The following is a 23321-nucleotide window of genomic DNA, read 5'->3' on the forward strand; positions in this document are numbered from 1 at the left end:
TGTGTGATACCATTCCCTTCATTTTCCTTCTTGTCTTTTCAGTTAGTTCCACGTCTCTTAAGTTCCACACTGCTGCTAATCCAACCTTCTCCTAATTTCTTTACATATGGTCATCCAAAATAAAAATTCCATTAAATTCAACTTGTATTCAAACATCTGTGATTCAGTGTAGTGATTTCAAAGAAGTATAAACATGTTTTGAGAAATGTGAGGGGAGGAAAGCATTTATGCTTCGTTGTAGAAGGATGCAGTTTTTTGGAGGACTTGGCATCTGACATAGCTGCCTTGAAGGAAGAATGCTCTTCAACAGATGGAGACGAGTCAGTTCTAGATATAGGGGTTGGGTAGAATAAAGGTAGGGAAACAGAGAGAGAACAGGTGAATGTTAAAATTTGTCTTGGGGAAAGCAGTATGAAATATAAAGGGTTGAATCCAGGTGTGGAGAGCCTTAAATTCCAGGATCAATTTATGCTAATTTAGCAAACAATGGAGTGTTATCTCTATTTTTACATATATATGTGTACTCAACTATGTAAGTTATAGAAATATATATATATTCCCATTCTCTTAAAATAGGACTATTACTTCTTCTTGTCCTAATGGGTCTTGACTACTATGCTTAGCTACTAAAATCCTGGCTTTCAGGAAAACATAGAGGTTAATAGAGTCTGAGAAAGTAGTTTCTATTCTTTCACAGGAATAGGTACCTTCACTCCCCAACTCCATCGCCACTAGGCCTTCTTCTCAGCCATTTCTGGTAATCCTCTCTGAACTGCCACAGAATTGTAGCTGGTATCTATAGCATTTCTTCCTTATAATGACGCTGAAGACCTAAAAGCCATACATTATATATAATCTATAGTAAGATAGTTGCTTCTAGCCTTAATAATTCTTGGATAAAAATGAATACTTTAAATCCAAAATGTGAGGAATATGAATTCTGTCTATGTCCAGAAGTTAAGTGGTTTGACTAGTGGGAGGGTGAAGAGATATGGCCCAGTAGTCTTGTGTTCTTCCTTGAATCCAAAATGAATAGAAACCTGAAAGATATATGGAGAAGGAAAGAGAAAGAAGAGATGGAAAAAGTGAGAAAAATGGAGAAACTAGAAAAGTATAAAAAGAGAGAAAAATGTGGGTATAAACTATAAGCAGCAATAATAACTAGTATTTATTTAGCTCTTCAAAGCTTATGGAAGGCTTCATCTATTCTCTACTTTGAAAATGCTCAAAGTAACCCTGCAAGGTAGATGCTATTATCTCCAGTGACTTGCTTTGGATGATACAAATAGAAAATATCTGAGGCAAGATTTGAATGTAGGTCTTCCTGACTCCAGGTCTAATGCCCTTTCCATTAATTATGTATTCCTTTGTTGTCCTAATTGATATTAACAGGTTTTTTGTGTGTCGGGACACAGTCCATTCTTAAACTTAGACATGAGTAAAACAGGACTTTTCTGTGCTCAAAACCCTGTATGGAAAATTAAAATACTAAAACATAATAGATCTTTGGTCTTTTAGGTGGTAGGTTATTAGTTTCACTTATAATAATTCAAAGCACCCAGGATATACTATTAACATATTTAATATGTATGGGAATGCCTGCCATCTAGGGAAGGAGGGGGAAAATTCAGAACAGAAGGGAGTACAAGGGATAATGTTGTAAAAAAAATTACCTATGAATATGTACTGTCAAAAAAATGTTATAATTATAAAATTAATTTTAAAAAATAAATAAGTAAATAAATATAATAATTCAAAGCTTTTCATCTTTCAGGGCTCACTTAGGTCTCTTTTTAAATATGCTCCTCAAAATCCATTACTTTTTTAAACTTTAACATATTTTTCCCAGTAACATGTTAAAACAATTTTTAAATTTTTTTTTTAATTTGCAAATTCTCCCTTCCTGAGACGGTAAGCAATCTGATAAAATTTATACATGTGCAATTGAATTCATTAACTTTGTTAAAAACTTAATTTGATTTAATACTCTGTTTTTCTTTGTAGAATATAACACATTCTGGAAGGCATAAAGGTCACAAGCTGACTATAAATCGTCAAAATAGTTGGCTTGGAGATATTCTGGATTGGCAAGATATTGCTTCCTTTGTTCATGAGAACATCGAGACATTTCTTTCTGTAAGTAATTTTGCTTATATTAACATATGCATATAAATGAAAAGTGTTACTACCCTATGACTTGTTTCTGTTTGTAGAGGCTTTTACTCACTGTGTTATATTTGATCTTGTTTATAAATACTTATGCATAAATAAAATGCCTTTTATTGCTGAGGCATTTACATTTTTTGAAAGCTGTGTAAGTAGTTCCTGTGTCACTTTCTCAGCTGACTGAGCTGATCCCAGGAATGATACAAGTTGTTCTAGTATATGTATCATAGAACTACACTTTATAACAATCTCTTTGTTCCTCAGAGATTTGGAACACTAAAATATCTTTAAACTGATCAAAATGTATCTGATAAACACTGAAAGAGTGAACAGATTCTTTTTATAGATCTAACTGCTTGTGGTTAATAATAGTCAGTGATGACCCCATCCTAGTGATCAGCTAAGAGAATAGTAGTGCTCATCAAATACATCACAGGGACCTACCTCCCTGTAATGAAATGATTCATCAACACAAAACTGCTTAAACAAAGTTTCTGAATTCTACTTATTCGGTCATTTGTTTGACATTCCGGAGAAAAAGGTGTGGTACCTTTTTTAAAAAATTCTTTAAAAAGATCATTTGGGATATGTGTGTAATGATGTCGATGATGATGATCTTTAAGCTTTCTTAGTCATATGCTTTAGGAAAAAAAAGGGAAGAATTTGAGTCAGTAAAATCATACAGCTGGAGATAGGGCCTCCTTTGTCATTGAGTCTAAGTCATTTTACAGATAAGGAAACTGAGACCTAGGGAGGTTACATGATTTGCCCAAAGTCACAGATTTGATGAATATTTAAATAGGAATTGTACTTGTTTTTCTTTTGCATTTTTTTATTCTGAACTTTACAAATTCCAAATAAAATTAGCATTTCTGAAGAACAGAAGAAAATTGTATGCAAAATATTAATTGCTTATGTTTTAAGTATATATTTGCAAATCTTAATGTGCTATATAAATGCTAATAGCTATAGAAAAATGTAGCTTATGACTTTCAAAGTTGTCCTACATATTTGTGATTCCTCCTGTTCTTTTTTAAAGAGAGTGAACCCTATCCCCAATCCTCTTCTCATTCTTCCCTATTCATCAAAAATTAGTAGAGAAAGTAGGCAGAAAAAAACCTTTATTACAAATATGTATTGTCAAGCAAATCAGATTGCCACATTAGATATTTCCACAAATGTAATCAGAAATAGGATTTGAATCTAGGTTTTCTGACAATCTAGGCAAAGCACTTTGCCTTTTACTTTTTTTCTTCCATCCAGGAAGCACTTTGCCTTTCTGGGTGGAAAAATAGTTTAGTTCAGAGGAAAATAAGTTCTAATGAGAAGGATGAACGTAGCAGCAATACTAATGTTATGCCAGTACTCCAAAGAGAAAAAAGACATAATTATCAATACAAAAAATATTTATGACAGCTCTGTGTTATACCAAAGAACTGGAAGCTAAGGAGTACCCATTGATTGGGAAATGATTGAACAAATTGTGATATGTAATGGGATATTATTAAATCTATAAGGAATGATGAAAGGGACTTTTTCAGAAAAATCTGAGAAGAGTTGTATGAATTAATAAAGAATGAAGTGAACAGAATCAATATACAGTAATCTCAATATAAAGAAACAGGTTTTTGAAACGCTTAAGAAATTTGATTAATAAAATGATCAATCATGACTCCAAAGTGAAGCATGCAAATGCCCTCCTTATCAAAAAGAGATAATCTCATGGAGCATATCTTTAAACATAATAAATGTATGCATTTGTTTTCCTTGACTATAAATAATTGTTACAAAAGTTTTTTGTTTCTCATCATCTTCAATATTGTCAAGAAAGGTGGGGAGAGTTATTGAAGCATTTTTTAAAGTGCATAAAAGTGAACAGAAGAAAACAGACAAGCAACACAGTTTTGAAAATAAAACATTGAATTGATTATAAACTTAAAAGGGATAATCAAATTGCACAAAATAAAGATTCAGAATTTCATAGATAGTCCTCATTATTTGTACTATTTCATTTTAGAAACACTCATTTGATGTTTAAGTTCACAATAGTTTAAGAAAGAAAAATCATAGTTTTCCAGTGTGAACAAAAGTAAAACTTAATTAAATTGCAATAGTTTATAATTGGGTACCTCTAGAGTACCCAAGTATAATTTTAGCTCCTCTAATTCTTGCTCTTAAGGATATTGTCTTTGTCTCTGAGAAAGTTCTGTTTCGTACTGTTTTAAAATATCTTATTTAAATATTTTGAAATATATTTAAAATAGAATTTTAATAGAAAATTTGAATATTGAGATTTGTCTTTGACCCTTTTCAGTTATCAATTCTGAAAAAAATGCCTTATGGCCTGGTGATAGTATGTTAATAAAACACTACTACCATCTGGTGGCACTATCCTTAGTTGCAGAAGTAGTAGCCAAGGAGAAACTAAGCCACTCTTTTTACCTTTGAATGTAGTTTTTGTCTTCACATCCAACAGTAAGAATTAAACTGTTGTCAGCAATATGACAAATATTCTTTATGTAATTATGTTGTAATTGAGGTATCTATAGGAAGAACATAAGTGAATTGTCAACGTCAGTCAGTAGGTAAAAGAATCAAACCCAAGCAGGGTCGATTTCCTTAGCACTTAATAGTTACATAATTCTCCTTTTTCAAGGATACAGTTTCTTATTTATGCAGGCTCTAGACAATGATGCTTGTGAAAGTGTTTAAATTCTTAAGGAAAGGAAAAGAGAGACCAAAGTGATATCCAGAAGGACTGATCGGATTTATCATCCAGATATAGGTGAATAGAAACAGCTTTCATGCTGATATGGAAGAAAACTATTTTTGTCTAACAAACTAAATTGCTCAAGAACAATTCATGTTTACAAAAAAAAAAACAATCATTTTCTAAGGAAGTGTCTGCCTTTTTTGAATTTTCTTCTATAGTATCTATTAAGACAGACTGCTTTAACCATATACTTCTCATCCTCTCTTACTAAGTAGATATTTATCCTTACAGTATCTCAAAAATCTTAGTTCAGTTTTAAGCCATTAAAGCTTAAAAGACAAAAAACACTAAGATTTGGGGACATTGTATATTATGCTCCAAGTCGCTCCTTCAGTTAGAAATAGGCCGCAGACATTTACTTCCTTTCCTTATGCTCTCCTGTATGTAGCTCAGCTGCTACTCAGCTTTATTATTGTGCTAAGATATGATTTCATTCTGTAGGTGGTGTTTGTTTAAGATTTTAGAAATAGGAAATTATTTGTATCTGAGGTAGGTTTAAAACTATATTTTATGAAGTTAATTTTTAAAAAATTTTAAAAATTAAAAAATTATCTTAAGGACAGTCTTGAGGCTGTACTTAGCTTAGTTTTCTTTAAAATCAGCTGCAGAGTTGGAGTTTCCAGAGCAAAGCAAATGGCTTTCAATGAGGAGTCTTAGAGTTGACCACAGTACTGACACAGCCAATTATGTATCAGAAGTAGAATTTGAACCCAACTTTTTCTGATTCTAAGGCTAGCTTTCTATCTGCTGTGCCAGGCTATTTCTAACAAGCTGTGACATATCTTAAAGGAGAAAGAAATCAAATTGCTGTTACCCCCTTTACCATTACCTCCCCTGAGGCCCGTTGGGTGAGATAGTTCAGGACCCTGTATTCAAGAGCCTTGGGAATAGTGAACTCCATGCTTTCAGCTTGGCTCCTGTACTACATTGCTCAGGGAAACAACCATTCTGAAAAAAGAGCCTACTCTCCCCACTGACCCCTATGGGCAGATCAGCTAAACAGCCTTCTTCCTTTCTTTCTCTCTTCTCTTAGCCCCTCTTAGTAATATTTCAAGCCAAGTCTTTTTACAAAGGAGTAACCCTATTGACTATGCAAGATAGTATTTATAACGGTAGGTGCAACAACCACAGCTTCTGAAGATCTAGAAAAGAACATTCTCACCACTAAAGTCCTTGGAACTATCAGTGTTTCAACATCAGAAATAGATAAAATTACCAGTGGCTAAAAATAATGACTCCTTCTCCATCTCTCATCCTTCTGTTTGACCTATCTTGTTCACTTAAAAGCATTCCATATTGTAATATAGTTTTTTTGTGTTTATTCCCCGCTTAACCATAAAATCTTTGGGAACATATATCTTTTTTTTTTCATCTCTGTGTCATCATCATCTAGAATAGTTGTATTACATATACTCAAATAGTTTTTTGAATTGAATAGAAAAGTCTTTCCTCACACCTCCTAATTATCCTATCAATTCTCTCACCATCCAGAAGCTCTCTTCTGTAGAATAGGATTTTTGTCCTCTCTGCATGAAATTTTAACATTTTACAGCCAGCCTTTCAGTGTCTAATAGCTCTTCAATTTCAGTTCTTTTTAGAGATTTCCTTTAAAGGGACTTTTCCTATTTGAACAATATAAAAAGAACACAGCAGAAAAAAATTTTAGACATTTCTGGAATGGAATCATTTTCTCAAGTGCAAAAAACACTTTTTAAAATTTCCTTTACTATTTAATAGGATGCTTTCATTAACTCTTTAAAATAAATTGATTAATTCTGTTAACTGCAACTGAATATTTTGGTCAGATTGGCAGCCATAACTTGTTTTTTTTTTTTTGTTTTTTTTTGTGTTTTTTTTTTTTTACACAGATATGTAGCTAAGACCCAGAAACACTATTATAACTTGCCCATGTTCTTCATACATTTGTTTCACTATAAAAAGCTTACATATTTTAAGATAAATATGATATGAATAGTTTGTAGATAAAATCACATGGTATAAAATTTTTAGTGAAGTAGCTACAGACAAAGTTAAGAAGCAAATGTATTTTCTTTTTTCTAGGAATTCATTACTCATTAGGAACTTTGGGAAACACTTGTCCATTTTCCAAATCTTTCAGGTCTTTGATATTCCATAAACTAATCTGCATGGTATACAACTCTTGAGCTTGACTTTGTGTCCTTTTAAGGCAAGATGCCTTATATACCATTCTATTTGTATATATTTGGTTCAGGTTATGAAAACAATGAAAATCTGTTAAGATACGTTGTTCTGCAATGTTGCAAACCACAGATGTGCAAGCTACTGTAGGTTCTAGAAATCCATTTAGTAAATCAGTTGAAGTGTATTTGTTTCCCTTGTTCTGTGCTTTCAATAACTACTCATTTTCTATCATAAGGTCACTTTCTCTCTGTCTCTCCCTTTTTTGGTGCTCTTTGAATTATTTCAGTTGTAACAAAGAGAGCACTGATATTTAATATCGTTCTTTAACAAGTTAGTTTTTAGGTAGTGAATACCCAAAACCAGGATCCTGAATCTGAGAATTAGCCTAATATCCAATAGATTTGTTTTTAAATTTTAATTTTTACTTCCTTCTGGCCATTAATGACAGCAAATAGTAATATTGGTTCCTATAATGTTTTGTTGTTTTGGTTGTTATCATTGTTCATTTGTTTCAGGCACATCTGACTCTTCATAATACCATCTGAGGTTTTCTTAGCAGTGATATTGGAGTGGTTTGTCATTTCCTTCTCCAGCTCATTTTACAAGAGGAAACTGAGGCAAATAGGGTTAAATCCCTTGCTCAGGGTCACACAGCTAGCAAATGTCTGAGGCCGGATTTGAACTTGGGTCTTCTCCAAATCTAGTGTTTTTGCTTTGATATCTACATGTTATATACATTTTTTTGCGTATAATAATGATATGTATAATATGTATGTATAATAATAATAAGAGTACTGGTTCAGGTCATAATTAATGGATTCTATAGGTTTATCTATTTGCTAATGTTTCTCTGAAAAAACAGTTCATCCTTATTAGTTAATTTCTACTTAAATTTTATAGTTAATAAATTAAGGATAATATTGAAATTATGAGTTAGAAATTTTTTTTTTGGAGCCAGTTTCAGCATACCTTCCCCTTTCAGATTACCTTACTATGTACTGTGTGTGTAGATATGTATGTATATATACACACATATGTGTGTGTATGTGTGCATATTGTGTACATCCACAGTCTCTGGTACATTGAAAAGCTTTAATAAATTGCTTGCTGACTAAATTCAGACATTTGATCTTCTTGTTTCTAGATTCTGGAATCCCTGTGGATAGTGATGAGTCGCAATGTGAGCCTGCTTTTTACCACAGTTACAACATTACTGACAATTCTTTTCTATAGTGGGACAGCCCTTCTCAATTTTGTGCTATCTTTGGTATGTATATTCCCTACACTTCTTTTCAGTCTACACTGTTCTTCTTATGGGCCTTCATTTTCTTTCCAAATTTGTTTGTTTTTTAAAAGATTTTTTTTTCATTTTCTTTATTTCGTCATCTCACTAAAATTTGAAAAGGAAATGGCCATCAAATTTTAGTTCAATTTTAGTATGAAATATTAAATTAAAAATTAAATTGAAGATTTAACCAAAGGTTTGCCATTCAGATTTCTTTTGAAATTTATTATCTGCTGGAAATTTTCAGGATATTGTCCAAATATTTGGAAATGTCTGAATTTTTAAAATAATGCTATAAAACTGCTTAGCAAAACATAATTATTATAAGCTTTACATATCCCTTTATAGCCTATAAGGAGCTTTCTGTATTATGGCTTTGTTAGATTGTACAAGTATTAATATCATCAGTTTACAAATGGAGAAAAAGTCTCAGAGAATCTGGGTGAGCCATTCATAGAGCTAGAAAGGGTCAGAATTTTCTGTGACTGTGATCTAAGACTTTGAACTCTTTAAGTCAAGTGTGGTACTATACATCTCAAAGTGATTTTATTATGTAGATATTCAATACAAAGATTACTTTGCTTAGTATCATGAGGGATACAGAGCTCTTTCCCTCAAAAGTTTATTTAGTTTTTTAAGAATAAGTAAACAGACAAGTAAAGGCAAAGTATAAAACCGATCATGGAGTGCCATTGAAGAGCTAAAGAACAATATCATTTATATCTTCAAAGAGAAGAAATCCTTTACAATTCAAGGAAGGCTTCATAAAGAAAAGTCAGTTTGGAGCTGGACCTTCAAGAATATATAGGATTTTGACAGGATGCGGGAACAATATCAATAAAGACTGGACAGCACAGGATTTATTCAGAGAATAATGAGTATTCAGAGAATAATAGCAATTTGTTGAAACTTTAAAGGAGTAGTAGGAAATAAAATTAGAGCCATATTGCAGAGAACATTGGATGTCAGCCTGAAGAGTATCATAGGATCCTAACTTCAGAGCTGGGAGGGACCTTAGAGACCAAATAGTTCAGATCTCTTAAGAAAAGAAACTAAAGCTAGCAAAGGGATGTGGATTAAACTTGCCCAGAATCACACAGGAAGTAAACAGCAGCATGTTCTTTAAGTATTGAGGCTTTAAGGCAAGGGAATAGTGTGACTGGATTAATCTGGCAGTGGTCCATAGGGTATATTGTAAAGGGAAAGAAAGATTTAGAGGTTGGCTAGAAGGGAGTGCTGTTAAGAGAGGCCCAGTTTAGGAGTTTTGGAAAACAAATACATGGTTTACCAAGCAATTTCTTCACAACAGTGGTGTGAAACCTCATTTTACAGATGAAACAAGTGATGCTCAAAAGGCTAAGGTACTTGTTTGACATCATACTTAGTAAATATCAGCATTCCGTCTTGAACCTCAATGTTCTGATTCTAGAGCTGGTTTTCTTTCCTCGTGTCAAAGGAACCCAAGAAAAAAAAAGTATTTAAAGAAGGATTTATAGTATAGTAAAAAGTACAGCAAAAGAAGGATAGCAAAACAAAGTCCTTGAATGTACAAACTAAGGAAAGGAAAATGACTCTGACACCTGGCTGCTCCTGCCTCTGCTTTGTAGCTGGGACAGTGCTGCAGGGCTTAGTGTGGGGTTATAGAGACAAAGTCATAGGTGGATCGCTGCTGGTGCCATTTGCTGGCCAATTTATAAAAGAAATCTAGCTATATTTGCTGCTAGTCTAACCACAGAACAAGTAGTAGTCTAGTTAATATCCCTAGAAGTCAGAGAAAAGAAGAATGTTTGAAAAGTTCAGAATGGGTAAAAGGGCCAAGTTAATTGAGGATACTCAGAAAGTTCTGTTTGAGGCTAAACCAGGATACAATATGTTGTGAAAGGTTTCAGAGCCAGAATAAAAACAATCCTTAGCTGGGGTATTTTTTAATCCTCAATCTGAAAATTAGTCATTCAGGCCTTAGGGCCTACTCATGAAATTTCCTCAACAAAAACAATTTCCTCTGCCTTTCCTTTCCTCTCATTTTTGTTTGTTTTATTGATCCATTTTGTTTAAACGTGATAATCTTCCTAACTTGACTTAACATGACAAGCTTTCTAACAACCTCATCTTACCCTATCAATAAATATCCTTATATATAAAAATAAAAAGCAAAACTACCTGATATAATTGTGTGTTTTAACATTAGTTTGGATTATTCTAGATGTTTCTGGAGGACAGGTGAATAAACATCCCTCTTTCATAGCAGGAGCATGAAACTACTTACACAAAGTGTTGTATATTTTGTCAGAATCTATCACTTCATCAAATATTTTTGCTTATTTTTTCTGTTTAAAAATGTTTTATTTAGGGCAGCTAGGTAGCACAGTGGAGAAACCACCAGCCCTGAGATAAGGAGGACCTGAGTTCAAATATGGTCTCAGACACTTAATACTTCCTAGCTGTGTGACCCTGGGCAAGTCACTTAACCCCAATTGCCTCAGCATAAATAAATAAATAAAGCTGTTTTGTTGGTGTCATTTGTCTTTATATCATAGTCATTAAGAAGAGCCAATCTTTTTCTGATACTCTTTCCTATCTAGACTTAATAGTCCCTTATAAATGAGAAGTTTATTTAATTTGCTTTTCTTGGTTTCATGAAATAGATTTAATTTGGTGAAGGGAGAGTAGTTCCTCAAAATAACCATGATAAAAAACCAAAAAGCATCAATTTAAAACCATTTTAAAATATTGACCATCCTGTTTAATTTGAAGTTTTGTCATTTAGTGTTTGTCTTCATATGTTTTATTTAAGAGATTTGTGTATGTGCTCTTGGTTCTTTATTCTGCATTTTTTGCAAGTCTTCCCAATGTGTCTCTAAGTTCTTCATATTTAATTTTTTTTTAAAGCTTAATTATCTTCTGCTTCATGATTCATATACCTTAGTAGACATATCATTTTGTTTTCAATTCTTTGAAATTTCAATAAATACTGTTATGAATATTTTGGAATATGTGAAACTTTTTCTGTTTTTCACTGACCTTCTTAGGGATTATGTCTAATAGTGGAATCACTCAGAGAATTAAAAAGAATTTAGTAATTTTCCTTACATGATTCTAAACCATTTTCTAGAATAATTAGACCAGCTTCAGCAACAATATTTTATTGTGCCTCTCTTCCTACAGTTTCTCCAGAATTGACAATCTCTATCTTTGCCCATTTTTTGGGTTGTGATATGATGTCCACAATTATTTAATTTCATAGAATCACAATATTTGAGATTTGAAAAGGATTTTGAATGTTTTTTTCTTTAATAGCTCTGAAAGAATGGAGAAAGGAATTCATTAGGATGGCTCAAAAATCTTTTTGAGGCATATAATTTTAAATGGCTGTTATATTATAGACATTTCCTGACTCTCTTAAATGGTCTGTTTATTTTCATGTTATTTATTTTCATCGCTTCTTCATAAACTCTGATTTGTTTTACAGGTGATTTTCTTGACCACACTATTTTATTTATTAAGTTCCAGTGATGAATATTATAAACCAGTGAAGTGGGTAATTAGTCTGACACCACTATCTCAGCCAGGCCCTTCATCTAACATAGTTGGTCAATCTGTGGAAGAAGCCATAAGGTAAGGAAGACAATATCTGCTTTTCTCATCACATTCAAAACTATTTAATCATTTGAAACTCATTTTATTTTACTTTGTCTTCTTATTATTACTCTTATATTGAGAGTCCTCAATGAGCAGTTTATGCTGTATTTACAAAATCATTCAGATAAAAGAATAGAATGAGAAATGAAAACTTTAATGGAAAAAAAAAGTTTGGCACAATTCATTTTTCTGCTAGATTTGCTATTAATTAGTCAAGAGATTAGCTACTTCTGTCATTAAAAGAATATTATCTTTTTTACCATTTGTCTAATAAGAAAATGAAAACAGAGTTTCAGAAAGTAAGTAGCACCATAATAGGGGGAAGCCTATTGTTTAACATTTAATGAGATAAGTATTCATTTCAACAGACAATAAGAGCAAGAATGTGCCCTAGCTTATTGAGATACAATGACAAAAATGGAAAGCAGTCCCTGCCTTTGTGGAACTCATGTTAGGGAGTGTAAACAAATCATCTAGTATATTCTTTTGTTTTAAGCTCTATTAGACAAATGAGAATCTGCCCTGTCTTTAAAGGGTTACCAAAAAGAAAGCACCACAATTTTTTTTTTTTTTAATAAGCCATTTCATGGAATTTCAGAATTGAAAGAATCCTTAATACAATATATCTGAGTGGTCATCCATCCTTCCTTAGAAGATCTCTGAAAAAGAGAAATCAATTACTTCTTGTGGCAATCCATCATGCTTTCCTGTAGCTCTAATTTTAAGGAAAAATTTCTTTGTATGAAGCTCAAATCTTCCCCTCTGCAGCTTCCATCCTTTTTATCTCTGTGTTTTCTGTAGCCAAGTAAGGCAAATTTAGCTCCTCTTCTATCCTTCAGCTATTTAGAAATTATCATTAAAATTTTTTTTAAAGTCTTTTCTTCTCTTTCCTCTTAAGACTTTTCTCTGTGGTAAAGATCTATAGTGCCCTCAACTAGTACTCATACATTATGGCCTCTTTCATCATCCTGATTGTCCTCTTTTGGATATTCTCCAATTTGTAATATTATTTCTGAAATAGGTTGCCCACAGCTGAACACAGTACTCCCGGTATGGTCTGACTAGGGCAACAAAGAATTAAGGATATCACCATTCAAATTGCAGACATTAAGCCTTTCTAGATACCTTATCAGATTGCATTAGCATTTTGGATTGCCATATTATACTTTTGACTCATACTGGGCTTGAAGTTCATTAAAAGTTCTCAGATATTTTTAAAATTATTTGCTTGAACCCATCTTTTTAAAGTTTACATTTTTCTCTTTTCAATTTCATCTGATTCAGTTCTATAATTTATGCTCCAATATTTTGAATCCTTATTCTGTCATCCAGTTTATTAATTATATTTCCTTGTTTCCTGTGCTCAGTATATTTGATAAATATTCCATTAATGTTTGTCTAAACTATTGATTTTGAAAATTTGATTAGTGCATACTTAAGGAAATTTTTTTCCATCCAAACTGACATTTATCTAATTTGTGTCTATTGTTTTTAATCTAGTCATTGTCAGCTCTAAACTTTTGTCCAACTTTGACTTCCCCATCTTGTCTATGGGGAAAATACAGAAGACTGTCAAGTAGGAAAAAAAGTGTGATATAAAGCACAAAAGGTCACTAAAAAAAACTAATTTTAAAATAATCCATTCTAAAATGTTGCCACGATAGTGGAAGCCAAATTCCCTGACATAGTTTATACACTAGATTTTCATTTTTTAAAATCAGGATATTTTGTTATTACTCTCTTACTATGAGAAATGTCGTCCTAATATCCAAATCCCTCTTTCTATAATCTACTCTTTTTTTTGTATTTCTAGGAAGGGAACAGATAGCTCACATCTTTTCTATAATATTTATTGCTGAGTCATTCCCCAGTTGTCTTCAATTTAAATAACCTCAATTGTTTAACTCCTTCTTAGTTCTATGTGTCAGTTCTTTTTGATTACCTTTTTTTTTTTGCTCTCCTTAAACCTTCTAGATTTTCCATATCCCCCTTAAATTATGGGAACACAGAATTGGACATTGGTATTTGCACTAAGATTTTTACCAAAATTAATTATAGTAGTCATCATGATCTTCTCACACTATTAAATTTACTTTTTTTAAAATTAATTGATCAGCTTAGTTTTTCTTATAACTCATAAATTGTTTTCAGTTATAGCCAGCCATCTAGTATTTTTAATATGTTTACTTTTAACAATTTATTCCACTGAACGTCATTTATATTCATATTTTATTATGCAAGATAGAAGTGTCTTAATATGATGTCACCTGAGAATGTAATGGTCATGATCTCTCCATCAACATCAACAGTAAATAATTTATTGAGAATTTTTGAAATCCTCCTCTGCCCTCAAGGAGCAGAGAGGGAGATGAGATAAGAAAAGAGAAGCAACAATATGAGATAGTACTGAATACCAAATGAGTAATTATAATTAATAAACACTATTGAGTTTCAGAAAAGAGGTCAATTGATTTTTAGTCGCTTTGTAGCAACTAGGACTTGTATTAGCCTTGGAGAAAAGATAGGGCTTAGATAAGCAAAGAGAACAAGAGATCTTTTCAAACTAGAGGAGCACCGTGAACAAAGACATGGAGGTTTGCGGATTCGTGACAATTTCTGGGAGTCAGGAAATAGGCCAGTTTGCCTAAATAGCGATTTCACTTAGGGAAATAGGCCATGTTGAAGAGATAGAGGATGTACATATTGTAGAAGGATTCAAATATCAGGCCAATTAAATTGTTCTATCCTGACTATGGGTAGGGACACCAGGACTTGAAAGCTTATATTTGTGTGTGATTAAACTACAGTGGAGTTGAGCATTCACATCTGTGCCAGTTATTATGGGGAATACAGGATAAAGAAACATGATTCTTGTGTTCAGAGAATTGGCAGTTTAGAATGAGAGATAAGATTACACAATGGTTGTGATATAAAACAATGTCGAACTTCATTAATAAAGATATAAATACCATTCTGTGAAAGAGATGACATTTCAGGATAAATAATTCAGAAAAGGTCAGGACAAGCAGGAGTTAGGTGGAGCTGAAAGGTTAAAGTCTTTCTGGAAGCATTTTGTGAAAGAAGAAGATTTTAAAAGTAGCTGTGAGTCTCATTATTATCTCCCCCTAACTCTGCCCTTTTATTAACTATGATATTCTACAAGAGATGAAAGAAAAAAATTGGTTGGAAAGAAGTACAAGGTTAGGAGAGTGATGCATAAAATGTAGAAACAGGCATCTCGTTTCTTCACCAGGCTCTGTGGCAACTCTTAGGACAACTTTATAGGCTCTTGACACTTAATTTCCAGAGTGAGTAGAATGAAAAAGTCATATTGCCATCAAACCTGACCAATAATTACACATTTCCAGTGTCTTTTTGTAATAAAAGTTTATGTGTGCAATAGTGACAAAGCTATTATCATGAAAATCTCAGTCATATGTATCTTTTTCACATTGTAGCCCCTCTGAAATATATATTAAACAACTAAATAATTTGACCGTGTTTTTCACAATGGCAAGACAAGTTGGTATAAATATTTCTTTCTTGACTACCTAGTGTCAGGTCTCAAGGTGGACAGAGCCAAGCTTCAGTAGATTTTTTTCTCAGTTCTTTGCTTACATTGTAACTAATTCTTGGCAAATTGTCCTTTTGTGTTGATAATCTTCTCGGTAAATCTTTTATTATGTTGTCACTATTTCTGTTAATCCTTGCATGAGATGAAGTTAAAAGCCTCTTCAGCCCATATGCTTAAATTTGACATCTTTACTCCCATAGCCAATGTAAACCAGAAAGCTACTCAACATAGAGGGAAGAAACTAACTTTACATAGATACTTTGTTTCCATCTGAGTTCATTTTCCACATTTCCATAACAAAAAATTTGATGGTCTTCACAAATAATCTTAGTGAAATATTTCCTCTCTTCATTGAACTGTTATTACATTTCATAGTTAAGGAAAAGTCTATGTTTTAGTGAATTAATTTCTTATACATAACAATATCAGTTAGCTCTTTACTGGTTTTTCTGTGTTGCATGAGTTGCCATGGGGGGGGGGGGAAGAAAATTATCACTGGATAACCACCCTGATTTTTATTATAATCTGCCTTTTCACAGTTATTAGTTTGCTTTTTCCTCAAAAAACAGACTGTTGTGAAGATTACACGCAAAAAGACCAACCTCAATTTGTGCCTCATAAATACTTTATGAGAATTCAGGGTCACATTCTTATTCCACAGTGAAATATTAGTGGAAAGCTTTTTAGAGTCACTCAATTCTATGATGACACTGGCTATGTGGGAGAATGCCAAGAATTAGTTTTTAAATCAAGAAATTTCACTTTGCTTTCTGATACTTCAAACACAAAGAATCTTGAGGTCCTTGCCCAGTGATGAGTGAACAGATATTGCCAAAAGAAGTCAATAATAATATTCTTGATATTCTTACTATAAATCATACTAAAATAAGGAAAGGATGCTATATGGAAGTAGGTCTCATGGGTAATCAGTCCTTAAGGAAGCAAAGAAAAGATTTGTGGACTAAATTTTATTCAATGCTCAGATGCTACAAGAAATACTATTTCCTTAGACATCTGATTGCCACATAATGCACTACTAATAATAAGTAGTGATTATATAAATGGAGAGAAGGAGACATGTTCCAAATATTTTTCCAAATACATGCAAAGATAGTTTCCAGCATTCACTTGTGTGAATGCAAAACCTTGTGTTCCAAATTTTTCTCCTTCCCCTATGCAGCAGTCCAGTATAGGTTAAACATGTACAGCTCTTTTTATATTCATCATGCTGTGCAAGAAAAAGCAGATCAAAAGGGGGGGAGAAAAAGAAAAAAATCAAGAAAACAACAAAAAAGTTTTTAAAAATACTGTACTTTGATCCATATTTAGTCTCCATGGTCCTGTTTCTGTATGTAAATGGCTTTTTTCCATCGCAGATCTGTTAACATTGCCTTGAGTTACCTCGTTGAAAAGAGCCAAGTCCATCACAATTGATCATCACATAATTTTCTTGTTGCTGTGTACAATGTTCTCTTGATTCTATTTACTTCACTTAGCATCAGTTCATGTAAGTCTCTCCAGGCCTCTCAAAAATCATCTTGCTGATCGCTTCTTATAGAACAATAATATTCTGTAACATTCATATATCATAATTTATTTAGCCATTCTTGCGTCCACTCAGTTTCCAGTTCCTTGCCACTATAAAAAGGGCTGTTACAAACATTTTTGCACATGTGGGCCCTTTTCTTTTATGATTTCTTTGGGATACAGACCCAGAAGAGACACTGCTGGATCCAAGAGTATACACAGTTTTATAGCCCTTTGGACATAGTTCCATAGTTTGGACATAGTCTTCAGTTGGATGGTTGGAACAGTTCACAATTCTACCAACAATCTGTTAAGTGTTCCAGTTTTTCCACATCCCTTCCAACACTTAAAAGAGAAATGATAATTATAGAAGGAAGAACTCTGGAAATTGACAGTGAGGAACACACTATTGTCCTTTTTTACCCCATTATGTCCCCAGCTTTTTAAACTGTGGTTTGAAACCCCATGTGGGGTCTCATAACTGAATGTGGGAATTGCACAATTATGATTTATTTTCAGGAAATATTTGATTTATATATCTATTTTATCTACCTGCATACCTGAGGTCGCATAAAAATTTCTCAGGTGAAAAGGGGTTGAATATGAAAAAAGGTGAAAAAGCCCTGCTTTATGGGATAACCAAGGATGCAGTATCTTCCAGAGATATTCTTTAAAAGCAAGGTTGAAAGGATATCAAAGGAAGAGAGATGATGAAAAGGAGTTTGTTAATGATAGAATAAGAGAAAGAGACACAGAAGGAGAGAGCCAAGGAATGGTAGCAGGGAAGATAAATTTTGCCTTTCAGTACGAGGTATAAAGGATGAAGAATGTGGGAGTTTGTTAGTTATAAGACTATACAAGAGACTGAGGATCTCATTCCCTGGGGGCCTGTGATAGCAGAGGAATGAAATTCTATCCTCTCTTCAAACAAAAGTGGACAGGAGATTAGAGGCAGCAGGGCATAAGACCCTGCATCTGGTTTTGGTAAATGCTTGGACCTAAAGGAATTCTTCTTACTCAATGCCAAACTCTCCCTCCTTCCCTCCTTACTTCCTTCTTTCCTTCTTTTCTTCTCTCCTTCCTTCATTCCCTCTTAACTTCCCTTCCTCCTCTACCCTTTTCTTTCCTTCCTTTCCCTATCTCCTTTCTCCCTCTCTCCCTTCTTCTCTCCCTCTCTCCTTCCCTCTCTCCTCTCTTTCTTTCCTTCACTCCCTTTCTCCTTTCTTCCTTCCTCCTTCCCTTTCTTCTTTCTTTTTTTCCTAATCTCAAATTGTTTGGACCTAGTGTACAACATTTTGTCCTGGATGGGACCTTGGCAACAAAAGGCCCAGCATGGACATTCACCATTTCTTGAGAGCTGATGCATTGTTATTCAATGGTTTGATAAAGCAAGGTGAAAAAGATTGTGCTTCTGAATGTGGCAGTAGATTCCTGAGCAAGCCAGTGTCCGCATGTAGACCCTGAAAGTTTCTAGGATTGCATGTTGCTGAGCCAGAGACCTGAATGTTAATTGTAGTTCCCTCCTCCATCCACATGCAAGAAGAACTTGGGCGTTTAGTGGTTATAAAGAGGTCATGGAATGGTTTAGGTCATTTTTTTTAATACAAGAATGTCACGCACAAGGAAGAATGGGTTTCCCTGTCCCTTGTATGACAGTCTATTACCATTTACCTGTCTTCCATCAGCCAAGACAGTCCTTCATAATGGAGAGCTGGTGGCTGAGTTTTCTTAAGGTGATGACTGAAGTGTTTGTCAGTAGGTTTTGCCACAATAATTTCCAAGGGAAGAAAGGAGGATTCCAAATACAGCCTCTGAGAAGGGGTGGGGCTAGAGCATCAGTTATTACTAGTTGATGATCTCCCCCAAACTAACTTTTTTATCCTTTCCTCTTTTCTACTCCATACATCCAAACATCAAATCAAAGATGTGGGAGATGTTTCCTCAAGGGGGCAGTGCTTAATTAGGTAGCTTATAAAGCCTTTTCTAATTCTTTAAGATCTTATACTTTTGTGAATGTGCCCTGCAATCTTTCACATATGCTTCTTCCTTTCCATTCCTACTACTATATTTAATTGCTCATATCTAGGATAGCAATAATTCACCTAAAGTTTCTGCCAATTCCTGTTTATCCTTCACACTGTCCCTGGGCTAATCTTTGTAGAATTTTGGAGAAAGAGCTTTAGATTAGGAGTGGAAAGATTTGCATTTTGGCTTTACTTTGCCTTTAACTAGCAAAGTGACTTTAGTAAATCAGTTAATTTCCCCAGTCTCAGGTTTCTTTAAAAGAAGGAAGTTTAAAAAAAATCATTTCTTCAATTTTAAATTTAAATGTCACCTTCCTGAACAAAAATAAGAATACAAAGGTAAAAATCAAATAGTCCCCCTTCATTTGATTCCCCATTATCTACCAAATAAAATCCTAACTCCTTTCCTTAGCAGTCAAAACCCTTGATTGTCTAACCCTAACCTGTATTTCCAATCATGTCTCCCATTATTCTTGTTAGGAGTCCTCATCCCTAGCAAAACTGGATCATGCTTGAAACTTTCCTGCCTCTTTGCTTTTGCTCATTCTGTTTCCCCTGCCTATTGAAAATAAATTTAAATGGCATAATGTCTCCATAAAGTTTTCCATGATCACCTCATCTAGATGTAATCTTTCTCTGTACTGAATATCTATAATATTTATTATCTGTAGCTCTCATAAAAGTTATATTTTGCTTTGTATTATAATTATATGTACACATTTCTTCTCTCTCCTACTAGATTGGAAGCTCCCAGAGGGCAAGAGACTATGTCCTTTTACATTTTTGTAACTTCCACAAAACCTTGTATAAATTATTAGATGAATGATTTCATTAGAAGAAATTCATTCACCAGACATTTATTAATGACTTACTGTTTGCAGAACACCATGATAAGCTATGGAAGAAATGCAGATTTATATAATATATAGTCTCTACCCCCACTGAATCCATAGCCCTTATACATAAGCAGTTAAATATAAGATATCACATTAAGACTGTATTAGAGTGTCTAACAGAAAAAAAAATTCTATGTATAGTTTCCAGAAAAACAGTATTACCAGTGGGGAAAATTAGAGATAGCTTCATTTAGGAGGTAGAATTTGAATTGTACTTTAAAGAAGTTCAATAGGTGATCTCAGTGAAAAAAAAAAACTGATTGAAATTTGCATGGAAAAAGGATTCATATGGACCTGGACATAAATGACAGGATAAATGAAACAGAGGAAATAGCACATCACAAATATCAAATATATAGAAAAATCAGATTTACTGAATGTCACTGAAATGTATGTTCTGTATAAGGATCTTGAAGCAAGATTTTAGTTACATACAATACTTTGTGATAGATATTTGGTCATTTTGGTTACATGAAAATAACATTTAAGAGTCAGTTTGAAAATTTGGAAACCAAAGATTATCCTACTTACTAAGCTGAAATGAACAATTTAATGGCCTTTACTAAAATTTTGGTTTATTAAAAATATGTACCACATTAGTAGAAAATGAAGTTTTAACTTTTTTTATTATTTTCCAAAATGAAGCTGTATAATAGGTTTTTTAGTACAAAGTCTCCCTTCTCTAGTAGATTCCATGTTTTTCCAGAGATTTCCCTTCAAATGAGAAACAAGGGACAAGTAAGATTTTTAAACAAATTTTTTTCAATTAATATAGTAATATTATAAATGTTAAATAATTTACCCAAACTGCATAATACAATTACATATACCAAAAATGAAGTTTTACTCCACTAACCTATTCAAGACATGTTATATCAAAGCAAAATCCTCTGATGCTTTGATCACTTCATTTTTAATAAACATTTAAAATATAACCAAATGTATTTCCCTAAATTAATGATGCTCATTTATACTAGATATATCTGTATCATTTAGAGAGCATTGTAAAATGTGGGCGTCCTGATAATAATTTTAAGGATTTTTTAAGACAGCTTTTTCAAGTTTGTATTAATCTCAGAATTATAATTAAAGATCATTTTAGCAGTCCCTAAGACTTTAAGTTAATGTTTTCACTGGCTATACAAACAACATAAATTTATGAAAATTTCAATGTCATGAAGATTAAGGGTGTCACTGAAGCACCGTCTTCCATACCATTGACAACTCTTTTGTAGTCAAGATAGCAAAAAGATCCATTTTCAAAAGAAATCTAATTCTCCTTCATAGAAGCGTTTATGTGATGTATCATTTTAAGTTGAGGAAGAGGAACTCTTGAAATATGACTTTAAAAACGTCATGTAGATAATTACCATTGTAATTTCTCCAATATGCAATTTGGCTTTAGAATGTAAAATCAGATGTACATAATCAGTTATTAATCCTAATGCTTCAATAGAGTAGAAAAATCTGAATTATTTGTAACCCAATAATAATTTAAGTAGACTGGATTATTATTGGGAGTTAATTGCATTACCAGATATTGAAAGCTTCCTCATCCTTCAAGCTTTCCATTCTGAAGTACATAGTTTATTTTATAGACTCTCTAATCTCATAAAATCTTGAATCTTAATTCTAATTTTTTAATTGTTAGTTTGCTGAGTGAATGAAGATGATATTTGATTTTGAGCTCGTGGATTACCTTGAGTTAGCGGCATGTACATCTTTGCCTGTGCCATTTTCCTTTCCCCTAGAAGCATGTCATTCTCCTCAATGTGCATACCATGCCCTTCTTCCCTGATGTTCTCATTCTGCTTGCTCTAGTGGAGATATTGCACATTACTAAGTTGCATGTTGTCACGGCCTTAGTGCAATTTAGTATGTGTGATATTTTCATATGAGTGCATGCACACGGGTATGGCTGTGGCTTAAAGTTATTGTAGCTTTTGGTTTTTGTTGCAGGGGGCGGGGGGGATTTCCTTATATGAATCAAATTAAAGCATTGTATAATCTTCTGGTTAATATACTGTAACTTTTGGAACTTACCAGAAATATATATCACATAATATAAATGTTGTTAAGACAACGTTTTTACTTGAAAAATTATTGTTTGGGTTTGTTTTTCCATTTGTGGGTCAGAGTATTTAGTTTTTATTATAAGTTTAGGGTGGGATAGGAAATAAAGGTTTTTGCTTTCTGTTTAAAGCAAATTAAATTTCATTTTAAGAAATTTCAGAAACACTATCTACTAGGTAAAGTTTAGATAAATTGAAATGTAAAGGGCAGGTTTAAACCAGCAAGGAAATAGGAATCAATTCATTGGAACAAGTACCTCTTCTAACAGTAATAGAATAGTACAAAAATCTTAATAATATGGGGAAATTAGTGAAGTGAAATTATTTTAAAATAATTAGATCAGTAAAAATATTTTCCTAACTACTAAAGTTGGTGCTAAGAAGAATTTAAATAAACTATCAAAATATAATGAAACATTAGTATAATTTCTAAAATAAAAAAAAAATTTTGTCCTCCATCTCATTACTAATGTTCTTGAGTCTCATAATCCTATTAATGTGGGTGAATCCAACATTTTAAATCATAATCCATCTACATTTTATTGTGCATTTTTTTATGTGTCCTCCCTTAAATCTACTGTAGTCTAATGTGCTAGGAGCCTTTCTTTAGGTTTTTTAATTTTCCTTGAGATATATGCAGTACTTGGAGTTTACATATGTTATCTCTCAACCCAGACTATTTAACCAGCCTTTTCTTCTACTCCATTTCTTGAATGATTTTTTTTTATATACTCCTTGTTAGGAATTCATCTTCGCAAGTATGCCATAGTAGAAAGGCATGACTAGGAACAGTGGGATGTCGTGGTAAAATAGATCCGTTTAACAAACAGGTAGAACCTTTTAACAAAGCTACATAGAAATGAAATGGGCTACTTCATGAAGTAGTATATTTCCTATTACAAGAAGATAAATTTTGATTTAGCAAAAGCAAGAATTTTCCAACTATTAGAGAATATCCCACTTTCTTCTGGAAGCTTTTCCTAGTGTGTCTCCCTTCATCCTTCTAGCTGTCGGTGCCTTCCCTCAGAAACTGGCCTCTCTTCACTCCATGTTGATCATACACTTACCAAGTCATTTATATGAGGTCTCTCCTTTTAGATTGTGAGCTTTTTGAGGGCAGGGACTGTTTTTGCCATTCTTTGTATCCCTAGCACTTAGCACAATGCCTCATACTTAGCAAGTATTTAATAAGTTTAATAAGT

The 23321-nt window shown here is 33.1% G+C and overlaps 1 protein-coding gene across 4 annotated transcripts in view; it reads left to right on the plus strand.

Moving 5' to 3' along the window:
* Positions 1 to 23321, plus strand: part of TMEM245 (transmembrane protein 245) — a 95977-nt gene that overhangs the window by 54720 nt on the left and 17936 nt on the right. For all 4 annotated transcript variants that reach the window (XM_074280060.1, XM_074280061.1, XM_074280062.1 and 1 more), the window contains 3 exons: positions 2005 to 2136; positions 8247 to 8369; positions 11857 to 12002. In XM_074280060.1, the coding sequence (XP_074136161.1) occupies positions 2005 to 2136; positions 8247 to 8369; positions 11857 to 12002 (401 nt within the window). The remainder of the gene's footprint in view (positions 1 to 2004; positions 2137 to 8246; positions 8370 to 11856; positions 12003 to 23321) is intronic.

The sequence above is a fragment of the Sminthopsis crassicaudata genome, chromosome 1 (genome assembly GCF_048593235.1).
Source record: "Sminthopsis crassicaudata isolate SCR6 chromosome 1, ASM4859323v1, whole genome shotgun sequence".
Taxonomy (NCBI): domain Eukaryota; kingdom Metazoa; phylum Chordata; class Mammalia; order Dasyuromorphia; family Dasyuridae; genus Sminthopsis; species Sminthopsis crassicaudata.